The sequence below is a fragment of the Danio rerio genome, chromosome 14, assembly GCF_052040795.2.
Source record: "Danio rerio strain M-AB ecotype USA chromosome 14, GRCz13ab, whole genome shotgun sequence".
Classification (NCBI taxonomy): domain Eukaryota; kingdom Metazoa; phylum Chordata; class Actinopteri; order Cypriniformes; family Danionidae; genus Danio; species Danio rerio.
The window spans coordinates 44,567,800-44,582,805 of NC_141034.1; the positions used below are offsets into that span (position 1 = coordinate 44,567,800).

The following is a 15,006-nucleotide window of genomic DNA, read 5'->3' on the forward strand; positions in this document are numbered from 1 at the left end:
GCCACTTTATTAGGTACACTGTCCAACTGCTCATTAATGCAAGTTAATTACTAACCATCCAATCACATGGCAGCAACTCAATGCATTTAGGCATGTAGACATGGTAAAGACAATCTACTGCTGTTCAAACCGAGCATCAGAATGGGAAAGAAAATTGATTTAAGTGACTTAGAACGTGGCATGTTTGTTAGTGCCAGAAGGGCTGGTCTGAGTATTTTAGAAACTGCTGATCTACTGGGATTTTCACACACAACCATCTCTAGGGTTTACAGAGAATGGTTCAAAAAAGAGGAAATATTCAGTGAGCGGCAGTCCTGTAGGCACAAATGCCTTGTTGATGCAGAGGTCAGAGGAGAATGGCCAGACTGGTTCGAGCTGATAGAAAGGCAACAGTAGTTCAAAAAAACACTTGTTACAAAAAAAGGTGTGCAGTAGAGCATCTCTGAATGCACAACACATTGAACCTTGAGGCGAATGGGCTACAGCAGCAGCAGACCACAGTGTGTGTCACTCCTGTCAGCTAAGAACAGGAAACTAAGGCTACAACTCACTCATATTCTCATCAAAATTGTACAATAGAAGTCTCGATTTCTATGTGACATTTAAATGGTAGGATCAGAATTTAGCGTCAACAACATGAAACCATGCATCCATCCTGTCTTGTATCAACGGTTCAGGTTGCTGGTGGTGGTGTAATAGTTCACTGAACTCAACTGGCCTCCACAGTCAACAGATCTCAATCCAATAGAGAACCTATGGGATGTGGTGGAAGGGGAGATTCACATCATGGATGTGCAGCTGACAAATCTGCAGCAACTGCGAGATGCTATCATGTCAGTATGGACCAAAATCTCTAAGGAACATTCCAGTATCTTGTTGAAGCTATGCCAAGAAGGATTAAGGCAAAAGCGGTCCAACCTATTACTATAGATAAAGATAAACATGATAAATGATAAAGATACATTTATTTTTCAGTTTATGACCCTTTTAAAGGGGGAAATAACCCCAAAAAATGTATGTGCTGTTAATTTACCTCACAAAAGCACAGAGCTATTTGTAAGTCTTAAAGATATAGTCAGGATTATTGTTCTACACTATTAAAACATGCTGGGTTGCACAATATTCATTCAAGTCATCCTAACACAAATCGATTAAGTTAACAAATCTAAATGGATTGAACATAAAACAATTAAGTTGTCCAAAAAAAAATCTCAAGAATTGTGTTGTTTTAGCTTATTTTAAATAAGTAATCTGAACAAGCAGAAAAAAAAATTGCCTCGTATGTTGCTCTTTGTTTATATGTGTTTTTTTTTTACTCTCAAAGTGCCCGCAGTCTTTGACATGCTTTCTAAGAGGTAATTAAAATGACGATTTTGACCAAAATCTACTACTGGTCTACTGAAGGAAAAAGCCACCTGTAATCTTAGATTGTACTATCTCTTTTAAAAGTTGTAATAGTGCACCCCTATTTCCAATGTCATCTCAAATCATTTGTTAGGTGTTGTTTTGACAGCTAAGTAGCATCATATTGCACTGGGTATGAATCCAAGTAATAATGTACTTGGCTTATTGCGTGCATCATCCACTTCAGCAAATTAGAACGACCAGCCATTTGAAATTGACACTCCTCAGCTGGATGACTCCCAAACGCTTGCTTTATTTGGCAGCAACAAGGTGTGTTTTCTGCTGTCGTTTTTAATTTTTGCAATTAGTCAGAATCGGGGTATCTAAAAATGATATCAGAGAATGATTTCACACCGAGGCCTTTAGATTGGACCGCAGCGAAAACTAATTTCCCTACGATTCTCATCGCTACAGCCGCCGTCGCCACACACATTAGCATATTACTTTCAAGGAAAATTAACAGCAGATATTCATATCACATTATAGATTTTAATGAATTATGGCAAGACAAAAGATCACTTAAGAAAGGATAATTGCTGTATGCTGAACTCGGGTTGCGCTCATTACCTTTCAACAATGCCGCCTGGCTTTCTTCCTCTCCAGTGGAAGCGGATCTCTTCCATTATAAACCATTTGATGGCAAATTTAAAAAAAAAAAAGAGTGTGATGGAAACATGCAGAACTGATGAATTTAGACAAGGAGACAAAGTGGAGAACATTTAATAGTTTAATAATAAGCTGCAGTATACATTCAGTGATAATTCCGTTTTCATGTTGCCAAAAGCTGTTTGGTGAGACCAGCAAAAACATTCAGCTACTAGTTCTATGTCTGTTCACACGTTGCTGCTGTTTGCACTTCCCACATTATAAAAATGAGTATTGCAAAGAAACAACTGATTTCGCAATTTCTGTCCGTTCCCACCATGGCAGTTCCACCAAATCTGCTTTTTTCTCCTGCAGAAAAAAAAACACATTTGTGTTGGTTGGGCTTGGTATAGCGTTCTTACATGATCTGGAAAATGGAGGGCTGTACTTGATGATGGATAGATAGCAATGCAAGTCTGGCTCAGAGCATCTGGGTTTGCTTTACATGGAGCTTCTATCCGCCTCTCAGACACTTCAGAAATGAGTGGAACCACCTCCGGTGACTTGAAATGGTGTTACTCTTACCCTTACTGAGTATTAAGATTAAACAACAACCTTGAAAATCTTGAACGTTTAATGTTTGTTGCAGTTTTTTGGTTTCTTTTGCTATCTCACTCTAAGCTCGTTGTACTGACACACTACTGTTGGTGTAGATTTTTTTTTGTTGTGTTTTTTTGTAATCTTTTTTTTTGTCTTTTCTCTTTTTTTTTTTTTTGCCCACACAGAAACTTGATGGCACAAGAACTGACCAATAAGAAACTCTTTTACAACAAGGTAGACTGCAATCAACAGTTGCTGGGGGTAACACAGTGAACAAAAAGTCAAGATCAATCGGAAAATATAAAAAAAAAAAAAAAAAAAGAAGAAGAATAAAAGAAATTGAAAATAGGAATAACAGAGTCAATAAAAAGGGGACAAATAAAGAAAAAAAAAGCCAGTTAATTTCAAGTATAACTTACTGATAAAATAACTACACAGCATTAAATATTCTCATTATACATTTTAAATTATTTATAAAATATATTTTGGCATATATGTTTTTTTTTCCTTTTTGTGTTTGTGTACAAACGCTACTGTAGCTTTAGTTGAACACCAATGTTTATTTTTTTCAGTTTTTACTTTAGCAACAAAACATTAAAGGGATTGTCACATAACAACAGATTATTAAAAATGATAGTAGTAAACCCTAAACAGAGTTTCACATAGCAAGACGTAAGTGACGACCCCTTCTATCCTAGCCCCATAGTCAAAATCCAAAAAAGTACAAGACCAGAGCACGAAGTTCTAGTAAACTGCGCTCCACTGGCTACAATCAGGAAAGGGCACAGGAGATTTCAAAAGCAACAAGTCTTGTTTTTCTTTTGTTTTTTTTTCATCATCTTCTTCTTTTCATCATCCGTATATATATATATATTTATATCTGGTTGTGAGTCTGGGGGATCGATCTCTCCCTATTCCAGTTTTTCGGTGAGCTTGAGCTGATAGCGCACCTTCATTTAGCTCCATCTGTGATAAAAAATAAGCACTGTAACGACCTCATGGTTTGCTGACACTGGAATGTCTTGAGGGAAACAGAGAAGGGTTGTCTTATCAGACCAGCGAGAAGCCACCGAAATGAAATGAGATCTGCTGGAGCGTTCCTGTGCGCTCGGACAAGAGGAGTCTTGCTAATCTGTAGCATCGCAGAGACCCACGTCCTCTACAGGAACAGTGAGCGGTTTGGCAGCTGAAGCAGAAACTGCATACCAAAGAAGGCATTAGAAGAAAGTAAGATGTCTCTTTCGAGTCTACAAGGCATGACTGTACTCGGGTGTCTTTCTCCCGTAAGGGTACGATGTGAGGGCAGGGAACCAGCCTGTCCACTGCGGAGAGACGATTGCGACGAACGTACAAGCGCTGCTGTTACTACCAAGCCACGATGACAGTCTGAGCTCGCAGACACCTTTTCAGCCTCTGGAGAATACGTCGTGCTGCACACGTCTCCCTTCTTTCCCCAGGACTTGACGCTCGCTAAAGCACACAAATACACACACACGCATGTCGACACACACTGGTAGCAGTGTATGCGCTCTGTGTACGGGTGGAGCTGGTTAAAGCACGATGTCCTTCAGTCTCTTGCTGCCGGGGGACTCTTTATCACGGCCGTCCTGTAGGAGCGTGTTGATCTCCCGCATGGCCGGCTCACTGTCCTTCCCCTCCGGCTGCCGCAGCAGGCTGTGATTGGCTATGCGCTCTGCGTCACGGCATTTCAGTGTGTTGTAGGTGGAAGGTGCTTTGGATTGGGGGCTTTTCAGGTGCACGGGGGAGGTGATGGGGCTGACGGCCTCTCTGCCGTTTCCGGCCTCGCGCACAGCGCCGTTGGTCTTGGGGCTGCAGACGGCTGGCTCCGCTGTTTGCCGCCTGCCCCTTTGCTCGGCCCGGTCCTCATCCGGCCCGTCTTTGCCAAAGGTGGCAAAAGTCCTTTTGGTGGTGCCACAGTCCTCATAGTGAGGTACGTCCACTGTGGTGGCCTCAATGGACAGGGCGATGACATTGCGTCCGTGTTCTGGAGACTTAGCTCTCGCCGGTATCGGTACCCGGGGCATCCAGCAACGGTCCGAGTGGCCCAAGATACGGCATTCATCTTGGCAGTGGAAACCCTCCGACTGATCTGCACACACAGAGAGAAAGTCAGAGTTAGTTTTGTTGTCTAAACTGTGCCATTTGCACAGCTTCTGCTTATTTGCGGTTCCTTTCATGGATTTCAGGCACAGTTTGTTCAGGGGCTTTCATCTTTCCGGCACATGTCAGAGCTGGAAATGGGGGGAAAAACACTGTGGCGTGCTGAAGGGCTCCTTTTTTCAATGTAAGCTGGCGCTACGGCTTCAACAGGTTTTAATGCTAGAACTTTCGAGGACCTTTTAATGAAGCAATTAAAGGGTAGATTGTTAAATCAAAAGTGGATCCACATCTTCTGAGTAATTGTTTCACTCTGTTGCCAGACTTGATGAAAGGAGGGTTTAGACAGTGCAATCAGAGATTTCACAGAGGAACACTGGCAAAGCCTCATTGTTAAATGCTGAACATTGTGCTCTGTCTCTGTCATCTAGCTGGCAGTTATAAATATGTAATGATGTTTTAAAGCTGTTGTGAAGTAAAAAAAAAAAAAAAAAGATTTGTCTGAGCCAGTATTACTACAGATCTGTCCTTTTTTGTTGGAGGGAAGGGCTTTCAAGCTGCTTTTTGTATCATTATAACAACAAAAGCCAAGCTCTCTCTCTCTCCCTCTCGCTCGCTCAAGTTGAGGAGCTGTCTGCCTCTTTCCCTTCCATTTTATTTAAAAGAGATGCATCTGTAATAATCAAGGCAGCTCTCTTTTTATTAGCAGTCAGCCCAAAACAGCATTCTGTGTGAGTCCTTTTGACTCCATACATATTTCATCATTGGCCATCTGGATAGACAAACACGACAAGGGCACTCTCTCTGTTTAAATGTTTGCTAATATACACAAATGGCATTTGCATAACAAAATCCCTTCCTTGGATTGCTTTCTTTTTTCTCATGCAGCGCTCACATGATAAAAAGAACATCATTAAGGGAGCACTGCTAATTCTGGACAATAATTCATTTATTCGTTTTCTTTTCGGCTTAGTCTCTTTATTAATCTGGGGTGGCCACAGCGGAATGAACCACCAACGTATCCAGCATATGTTAAATTTTATTTTTATTTTTTATGCAGGGGATGCCCTTCCAAGCTGCAACGCATCACTGGGAAACATAAACACCAGGGTGTCTGTGGGGTCTTAAAAGTCTTAAAATTTCCTAAATGTCCAAAACTAAATTTAAGGCCTTAACAAGTCTTAAATTTACTGAAATATGCTGTTGTAGGTGTTAAAAACTTTAAACAGGCCTTGGTTTTCACTAATTGTCCATGCAAAGCTATAGCCAATTGGTACAGCAAACAAATCCATTTAGAAAAACGTTTAACAAAAATAACATTTATTAACTATTTAGCAATATGGTTTAATTATTATGCTTACAGTAACATTTGTTTAAAGGTTGTCTGTGTATTTATGCATAAATTTGTGTTGTGCATACATTTTGTTTATTATAGCATGTATTATTTTTAAGGAAAAGTCATGCTAATATATATATATATATGAATATAACTAGAGTTTGCTTGTTTTTACACATTATTTAAAATATGTAGCTAAGAAATGACTGAATTTTATTTTAACGGGGCAATTAAAAAAATTCCACTGGTTTAATAAAAAAATTATTAGCATTTTCCCTGTGAAAGTCTGAAATTTCATTCATAATGGTCTTAAAGAGGTCTTAAAAAGCCTTAAATTTAATGTGATGAAACCTGCAGAAACCCTGCATACACTCCCATTCACACATGGACACTACAGACAATTTAGCTTACACAATCGACCTATAGCACATTCCTTTACTGTGGGGGAAGCCAGAGCATCTGGAGGAAACCCACGTGAACACAGGGTGAACATGCAGACTTCACACAGAAATGCCAACTGGCCCAGCTGAGGCTCGAACCAGCGGCAATCATGTTGTGAGCCATAACGCCGTCACGATAGTGAAAATACAGTTTTTTATTATGGTTTCATGTAAATTAAATTTAAAATAGATAGCAGATTTCAGAATGAATATGCAAATGCATGTCTGAATGATCATGAGCTCCTCTTTCATTAAAAATGTCACCTTTTAAAGGAGTAATTCTAAGTCAATAGACTTTGTGTTTTGTTTTATGGCACTTTGACCTGCACTTTCAGTATTTTTGAAAGCAGCGCACACAGTGCTCAGCATATGTAAGTACATCCCTTACAAATCTATCTTTTAAATTCAGTGCTTCCCACATATAGACTTTACTTGGGTGGGCCGCCCAGGTATATTAACGGCCGCCCAAGTATATTTAGTGACACTATACAATACTAATATTATCATGCTCTTTCAATCTGCCCAACCAAACCTCCGCGGTCAATTAAGCAATGGAAAATCTTCTCTCGTTTACCCATTTTGTAGCTACTGTGTGCGCGAGACCTGTCAACACTTCAACAGTCTCTCACGTGCTCTTCAAAGAGATGCACCTTTTTAGGACTTAACAATGCATTCAGCCAGGGTCCTAAAATCTCCTGAAATGAACAGGATTTGCATTTGGTTACGCTTTCTAAAGCTGTCGTCAAATGTATGCGCACAGCCACGAGAGCAAAAGAGACATTAAATAATTTATTCTTTAATCTGAACGTCTCCGAAAAACTTTATAAAACCGCCAGAGAAACTAGATGTAAATTGGCTGCAAAATATTTGTACACCATTAGAAATGGTCAATCAACTCATTTGTCTTATTGAAATAATCTACATGTTTTAGCCTTGTAATTATTATAATTTATTTGACATATTGTCTGTTTTTATTCTATATTTTCTGTAATTTAGTTCTCATTTGCTGTATATTTCATTAATTTGATGATGGTAATGCATTGCATATTTTATACATCTAAATGTTTTGTAAATACTGTACAAAATGCTCCTGAATTATTATTTTTTTTACTTTAACCTATTGTAAAGTCTCTTAATAAATAAAAATATTGTTAAAAGATTTAATTATGTTTTGTTTGTCGCATAATTAGTTTATGTTATGTGGGTAACGTTTGTATTTCAATTCGGATACCACGGCAAGTATATTTCAAACCTGTGGAAAGCACTGAAATTCAAGTTTTTTAAAGCTATACAATATTATATTTGTGTATATATATTAAATTAGTCAGTACTGAAGCCAAATCTGAGCTTATCTTACAAAATAACTTACGATAACGATCCAAAAACTAGTACACCAATATATATATGTTATAAAAAATATGAAATATCAATTTTAAAAAAGACAAAAAAAAAAAAAAAGGAAGGAAATAATTGAAAAATTCAGTTGAAATTTTGTAGGTTGTAAGATATTTTTCTTAAATTTAACTGCATTTTTCTTTCAATTTTAAATATGTTTGGTGAGTTAAATATTATTTTAATAAATAAATATGTTCAATAAATCTGTTTTGTTTGAAAAATGCACCAAAATACATTTCCTTCACTGAGAAATGGATAAAATTTTTCATTTTCAAAATGAATTATGCTGAGCACTCTACCTGCTATTGTTGATTAATTGTTCCCCAATTACTTGTTGCATCACAGGTTCCAACCCGACAATAAAAAAATAGCATGAGAATCCAGCACACAGATGCTTGTTGACACATTTTGTCAGCTTCCCTATTGGTAAATCAGCCCAAGGGTTGAGACCTCGCAACACACGCGTAGCCCTCAGTGACAGGGAGAGATTGTGGGAAAGATTCACACATTTACATCTTGCACTCGGAGCTTGACGGATCATCCAATTAAAATCACAAATTATCTGCTTTTCCTGCTCTATCAGTACTCCGAGGGACAACACAGCTTTGGGCCCTGAATCAATATTTAAAGATTGGACCGCTGCTTTCCAAGATCTCTGCCAAAGCTGTCACCCTTAAAGTGTGATCTGATGAGATTGACAGATCGCTGACTGAAGTCTGGGGACGCTTCACATCTCCTGCGGCACATGTGAGAAGATGAGTGTTTGTGTATCAGCTTCTCGCATTATAGGAGCTATTTGACCCACATATACGACCCCCACCACACACACACACACACACACACACACACACACACACACACACACACACACACACACTAAAGGGAGAATGAAGAAATTAAATTGAAAAAGTACAAAATAAATTGGAAAGTAAAGCTCTGGATCGACTACGGTATCTCAAGTGGCTCAAATTTAGCCCATAATTACCAAGCCCTGTGAACACACACACAAGTCCACATCTTGAAAGGGCTTTTCATCACCAAAAGTCAATGTTATCACCATAGCAACAAGGGTGAGTCTTACTATTATCCACATATACAGCGAGCAAATGCCGAGGACACCACACCTGCCACGGCGCAAACAGCCTACCCAGAATTCCTCAGTTCATTTCATGAGAATCTGCTTTTCTACAGAAGCATGGATTTATCTGCATCCTGCCGATCAATAGGAGGCACTTTAGCGAGATTCAAATTGTGTTCACCTCTTCAATGGGCAACATACAAAAAAAAATTGGTTTATTCCAATTCCCTTTTTATGACAGGAGGGACACGTACTGTACATACGTTGAATGCCGTCATCTTTTTTAGCCTCAGTCCTTTAGGGGGGTCTCCCGTGGAGCGATTCTCTTGTAAATTACATCGCAGTGAAAGCAGAACTCCATTACCAGCTCTCTCGCATCCTGTCAGTGGTTTATCCACAAAACTCACAGATGTTTCTCTCAAAGGTCTGCGCTAACCACATAACAAATTGCAGTAAGGCATGACAGCCTGTCGACCCCTGACAAAACAAGAATCTCTTCCTATCTTTTTTTTTTTTTTGCCCTAAGAGAGATAGAAATATAATGGCAACAAATGAAGCAATTAAAGTTTCAATGCAGCTGATCTTTGAGTTGTGCAGAAGAGAGCAGTGAAAGGCAAACGGCCCTCCTACGGAGAACGTCTATTGAAAGTCATCAGGAAAATACGCTTGCCAATCAGTTCCGGGAGAAAAAAAAGAGACTTAAAATACAGTCCAGAGCACCATGTCAGAGGGAGCATTTGCTGTCTAGGATTTAAAGCCTGCTAATTATGGACTTGGCTCTGGCTGGAGGCGGAAGCTTCTATGTTTTCTCACTTTTCCACATTTGTAAGTAAAGCACACGCTTCATCAAAAAAATGAAAATGTCACGTTGATGTGCGTTCCACAGTGCTGCTGATGTATCAGGGAAAAAAAATGTGAGTTTAATTTTTGCAATGTGAGGATGAGAGAATGCACAAGCTCTTTTAAAGGTAAATCTGAATTCTGCAAGGCTGAAGAATAATAAATAGTGCCAATTGTAATGCAAATACAAGTAGTTCAGTTTAGTTCAGTGTGGTTTAATTTTCACTGCTGAAAGTCCAAACTACGGTGGCCGAGAGAGCTTAATGCGCTATAATTTAAGAAAGTACATGCAATTACAAAAAACACCAACAAATAAAGAAACCATCTACATCAATTTGACAGCACACGTGTTGCACAACACAAACAACTGAAGAAATGCGCTGCAAATCGGTCACAACACTTGCAAATATGCATGTAACACAACAGAAATGTTTCTAGAGGACCCAAAACCATGACGGACTGTGCTGTATTAATGCGAGACTCTTATCGCGCTATTAAAAAAATATGGCCGTTTATCTATTCTCAAAGTTGGGTTGGGAGCTGGGTCTGTTCTACGCAAGCTATGATGACTTTCACTATGATATTTTAGCGCGGATGTATACCTGACTGGTGAGCCGTCTGACAAAAATGTGCCCTTCTGAATCAAATTAGCAGGATGCCTGACTCTAACTGCGGTTCGGCAGTTTTCACTTTAACCCCTGAACATTTCATTCATGCCCCTATTACGAACTAGGGTATTAGAGGCAAATAAGGAGTAAGGACTGTCGAGAGTGTTATGGAATTTAATAACGCACACCAAATGGAAACACACTTCATGAGATGTGTGTGTGTGTGCATGCAGTCCTTTACTGACAGCTGTCGGAAAACATGGTGAAAAGTCTTACATGGCGGTAATAGTTTGATCGCGACGTTTACTTTAGTAATGCCACTAATATATGCATACTCCATGTCTTAATTCCATTCCTGTTTAGTTCAGTTTAGTTCGATTAAGGTTATCAAAATCGCTGTTTTGAGCTTATGTAGGCCTACAGTTCAAAATTCATGTTTAATTGAATAAACAGTTAGTAAACACAAGTACATCAAATTGAACATCATTTATTTTCATCACCAATTATAGTAGAACAATTTCTCAAGCAGTTTGTGATGCATTTTGGAAACAGGAGATGAGCCCCTGGTCTAACGCGCCACCTGGCTTGAAATACCCATTCTCAAAGATTTGTTATTTGGGTAGCACACATATTCTGAATGCCTTCGGCAGAATCCAAATAAGCCATTTTAATCTAGATTAATCTAGGTTAATTCCAATATTAATATAGATTAAAATATATATATATATATATATATATATATATATATATATATATATATATATATATATTAGGGATGTAACGGTATTGTAAATACCGTCATACCGCAATATTAAATTTTTTCGATAATACCGAAGTCGCATGACTCGGTAAAACTATAGGTCTTCTGAGAAAATTTGCTCAGGCGAATGAAGCGAACGGGAGGTAGCTGAAACTTCATTTCCCATCAGCCCCGGCGTGGCCATAATCCTTTGCGGTCTGTTGTCGCTACAGATCCAGTAATGCGGAAATGGAGTGTGCTGCTAGTAGCGGAGATGAAAAAAAGATGAAAATGATCGAATCTAAAGCGGGTGTTGTCGCCGCGCGCGTGCTGAATAGCGGTGCTGTCGTGCGCGTTCTGATCAGCTGTGTTGTGGCGCGCGTATTGTAAAGCGCCGAGGGGGGGTTGAGCGCGCATACTCGAGAGGTGTTGTCGCGCGCCTACTGAAGGGCTGGACTGGACGGAGGTTGTGTCGCGTCGCGGGGGCACTTTTGATCATTTTGGAAGGGCATTTTCTATCCAAGACTAAAAAGGGCATGTGCACTGCACAGGTTAAGCCCTATGTGTGCACGTGCCTGCAAGTTGGGGAATACGACTAATAACAGTCATGGGGACTGCAGAAACACAGCACACTGTTCAGATTGATGCAGACATTGACTTGTACCGCAAAGAGATCTCTATCTCACTCATGGTTTGTCTTCTCAAGTGGGGGAAAGACAATGCACAACGTTACCCCACTTCTGTCAACATGGGCCAAGTCATATCTCTCTTGTCCCAGAAACCTCAGTCCCAAATGAGAGGGTTTTTTTCTGTTGCAGGGGACATTGTAAATACCCAGAGATACCAGCTTTTACCAGATTATAATTATATGATAATTTTTCTTTAAACCCATCTCTATCTAAGTGTGTGATTAAATGTTAAATGTGATGAGTTTTCAACAATACTAAATTGAAACGTTATTTTTTTACAAGTTTAATATTTTTTTGTTATTAAAATTGAAGTTCCTGTTTCAAAGCTTACAGATAGATGGCTAATTTGTATGTCATTGACACTTTTGGCACTTTTTTGGAGTATTTTCAAAAGTTTTTTTTTTCCTGTAAATGATTCAATAAATACCGTACCGTGACATTCATACCGAGGTATTACCGTACCGTGAAATTCTGATACCGTTACATCCCTATATATATATATATATATATATATATATATATATATATATATATATATATATATATAAATGCCCACCTATAATGGGCAAAGCTCCAAAAAGTAGGCAAGCTCCAAACATAGACCTAGTTTAAATCTGTATTGAGTGTTGTCCGCTTGTGATCAGACTGACCAAAAGACATTCTAATACCAGTTGTAAATGAGGGAACAAATTAAACGACAGTAAGAACACATCATTTCCAGGAGCTCTCGGAAATTTTGCTCCTTAAAAAGGGATTTTAATGAATGAAAAAAATGCGTATTATCACAAATACGGCTAAATGAGCTACATTTGTGGGTGGGCTGAGTCTTGCATAGGCAGAACAAAAGGAATTGCTTTTAATTTGGAAAAAAAGAGAAAAATTCTTAACATCTTTTGTGTCACTGCCAGACTTTCATCTTGTTTGGAAGCTATTATGCTCCTCCTTGGGAAAATGCACTTTCTTTTCTCTCCAAAAATGTGGGCACGAGCGCTGGAGGTCTGCAGTGTTGCTGTAATGCGAGAGAGGGCCAGTAATGCCACTAATGTACCTGTTTAAATAGGCCTGAGCTCAGAGAGAGTGTCTGTGTGTGTGTGTGTGTGTGTGTGTGTGTGTGTGTGTGTGTGTGTGTGTATGTGTAAGGGAGAGTGGGCATAGTCCCGCTCTCAAACACACACACTCTGTGACTGCGCATGTAATTGCAACCACGGGGCCTTGCAGTTTTCACTCTGACACTATTCAGTCACTTTGGATTTACGGGCTCGGGGAAAGAACATAATTTCTTTGAGGAACAAGGTGAAACAGCTGAAGAAGCAAGCAAGACGTTTCTAATAAATCAAACCGTTCTGAGTTACGCTGTGATGCATCGGTTTAAAGATTAACTATATTAAACGGGAGTGTGTTTTGATGTGGATTTGAGCATAAAGATTATATAAATCACATTGTGTCTGAAAAACTGCATTTTGCCTCTTGTTTGTTTCTCTCTGTTGTTGTTGTATGTAGACAGATGAAGCAATAGAGCTGCAGCGGCTCCTGTGAGAAATAATCAGAGCAGTGAGAGGGCAGTTGTAGAGCTTACTTTATTTCTTTCCGCTCACTGCAGGTAAAACAAAACCTGAAACAGCATTAGAGAAAAGAGATTGCACATTGATTACTATTTTATACAAATAAATAACACATTAGTGATTAGTTGCTTGAGCAGGCTTAGGAAACTTAAAAGTTGTCTAACAATAATAATAATAATATATTAATAATATAATAATATTTATCAAGGGTCGCCACAGTGGAATTTACCGCCAGCTATTCCAGCATGCGGATGCCCTACCAGCTACAACCCAGGACTGGAAAACACTCATACACTCATACACTACAGCCAATTTAGTTCATCCAATTCACTTATAGCGCATGTCTTTGAGCTGTGAGGGAAACCGGAGTGCCCCACGCCAACCATACCTGCCAGCACTCGCGTATTTTTCCTGGGAATCTCCTATATTTCAGACCTATCTCCAACTTTGGTGTAGTATCCGATCACAATATTCCAAAACCAGGCCCATAGTACAGCTGCTAACACCATAGTACCTGGTACTAAACTGTGCTATTCAGACAAACAGACAACGCATGACCATTGAGGGGCTTTAAATATGGTGGCACATTCATTATGAATATGAACAAAAAAATTTGGTTAATTACATAAAGTCTGGTCTTTAGAAAAAAAGTTAGGTTGTCAAATTATGCATCTTTATTTACATCTTTATAACTAATTGAGCAAATAGATGGAACATTATTGATTATTTGAGAATGAATTTCTGACAAAGCTTTTTTTTATTATTGTTGTTGTTGTTATTATTATTATTATTATTATCACTATTATTTATTTTTTATTAGTATAATTTTCTTCATTATTTCTTCATTATTTGTTTTACCATTTTTAAAATTTTTATCCTTTGTATTTGCAGATATACTAATGCAATATGCCGGTCATGTTTACAAATTATATTTTATATTTAGACACATTCTGCCAGAAAAAGTTACATTTTGCTAGACAGTTTGTTTCACTCAATTGCTGTTGTATTTAGACTAATGAAGCAATACATATTTTATAAAATAATAATAATAATAATAATAATAATAGACTGATGAATAAATAACTATTTTATTATCCATAATAATAATAATTATTATTATTAATAATAATAATAATAATAATAATAATAAAATTAATAATAAGTAAATTATTATTATTATTATTATTTATTATTATTTAGTTTTAGATTTGAATAAATAATTGAGCAAATAAATGGCACATTATTTATTATTTAAGAATTAACATTGGGCTTTTTTTAATATTTCCAGTCATTAGAAAGCAAAATGAATTATTATTATTATTTGTATCATTTTGTACAATTAAAAAAAAAAAAATTAATAATTGATATCTCTGTATCTGCAGATATATTAATGTAGCATGTGCCATCCATGTTTTCAAATGTCAAGCAAGCATCATTAATCTTGTTCCCGTCATTGGTCACAGGCCCAGGAAGTGGCCGGCAGTGTCCTGGGTGGCTTTTGCGGCGCGTCCGTCCAGGATGGAGGTCACGTCGGGAACCATGTCTCCACTCTAACACTATCGCAAGCTGCCATGCACAGGCTACGACAAGCCAGGCAGACGCTGGGGGCTTC

General features: G+C 38.3%; 1 protein-coding gene across 4 annotated transcripts in view; it reads right to left on the reverse strand.

Annotated features, from left to right (window-relative positions):
- Positions 1-2,113: 2,113 nt before the first annotated feature.
- pcdh19 (protocadherin 19) overlaps positions 2,114-15,006 on the reverse strand; it is a 95,866-nt gene continuing 82,973 nt past the window's right edge. For 3 of the 4 annotated variants that reach the window (XM_087280514.1, XM_087280513.1, XM_087280512.1), the window contains exon 5: positions 2,114-4,699. In XM_087280514.1, the coding sequence (XP_087136640.1) occupies positions 4,140-4,699 (560 nt within the window). In that variant the 3' untranslated portion in view covers positions 2,114-4,139. 4 annotated transcript variants of the gene reach the window in all.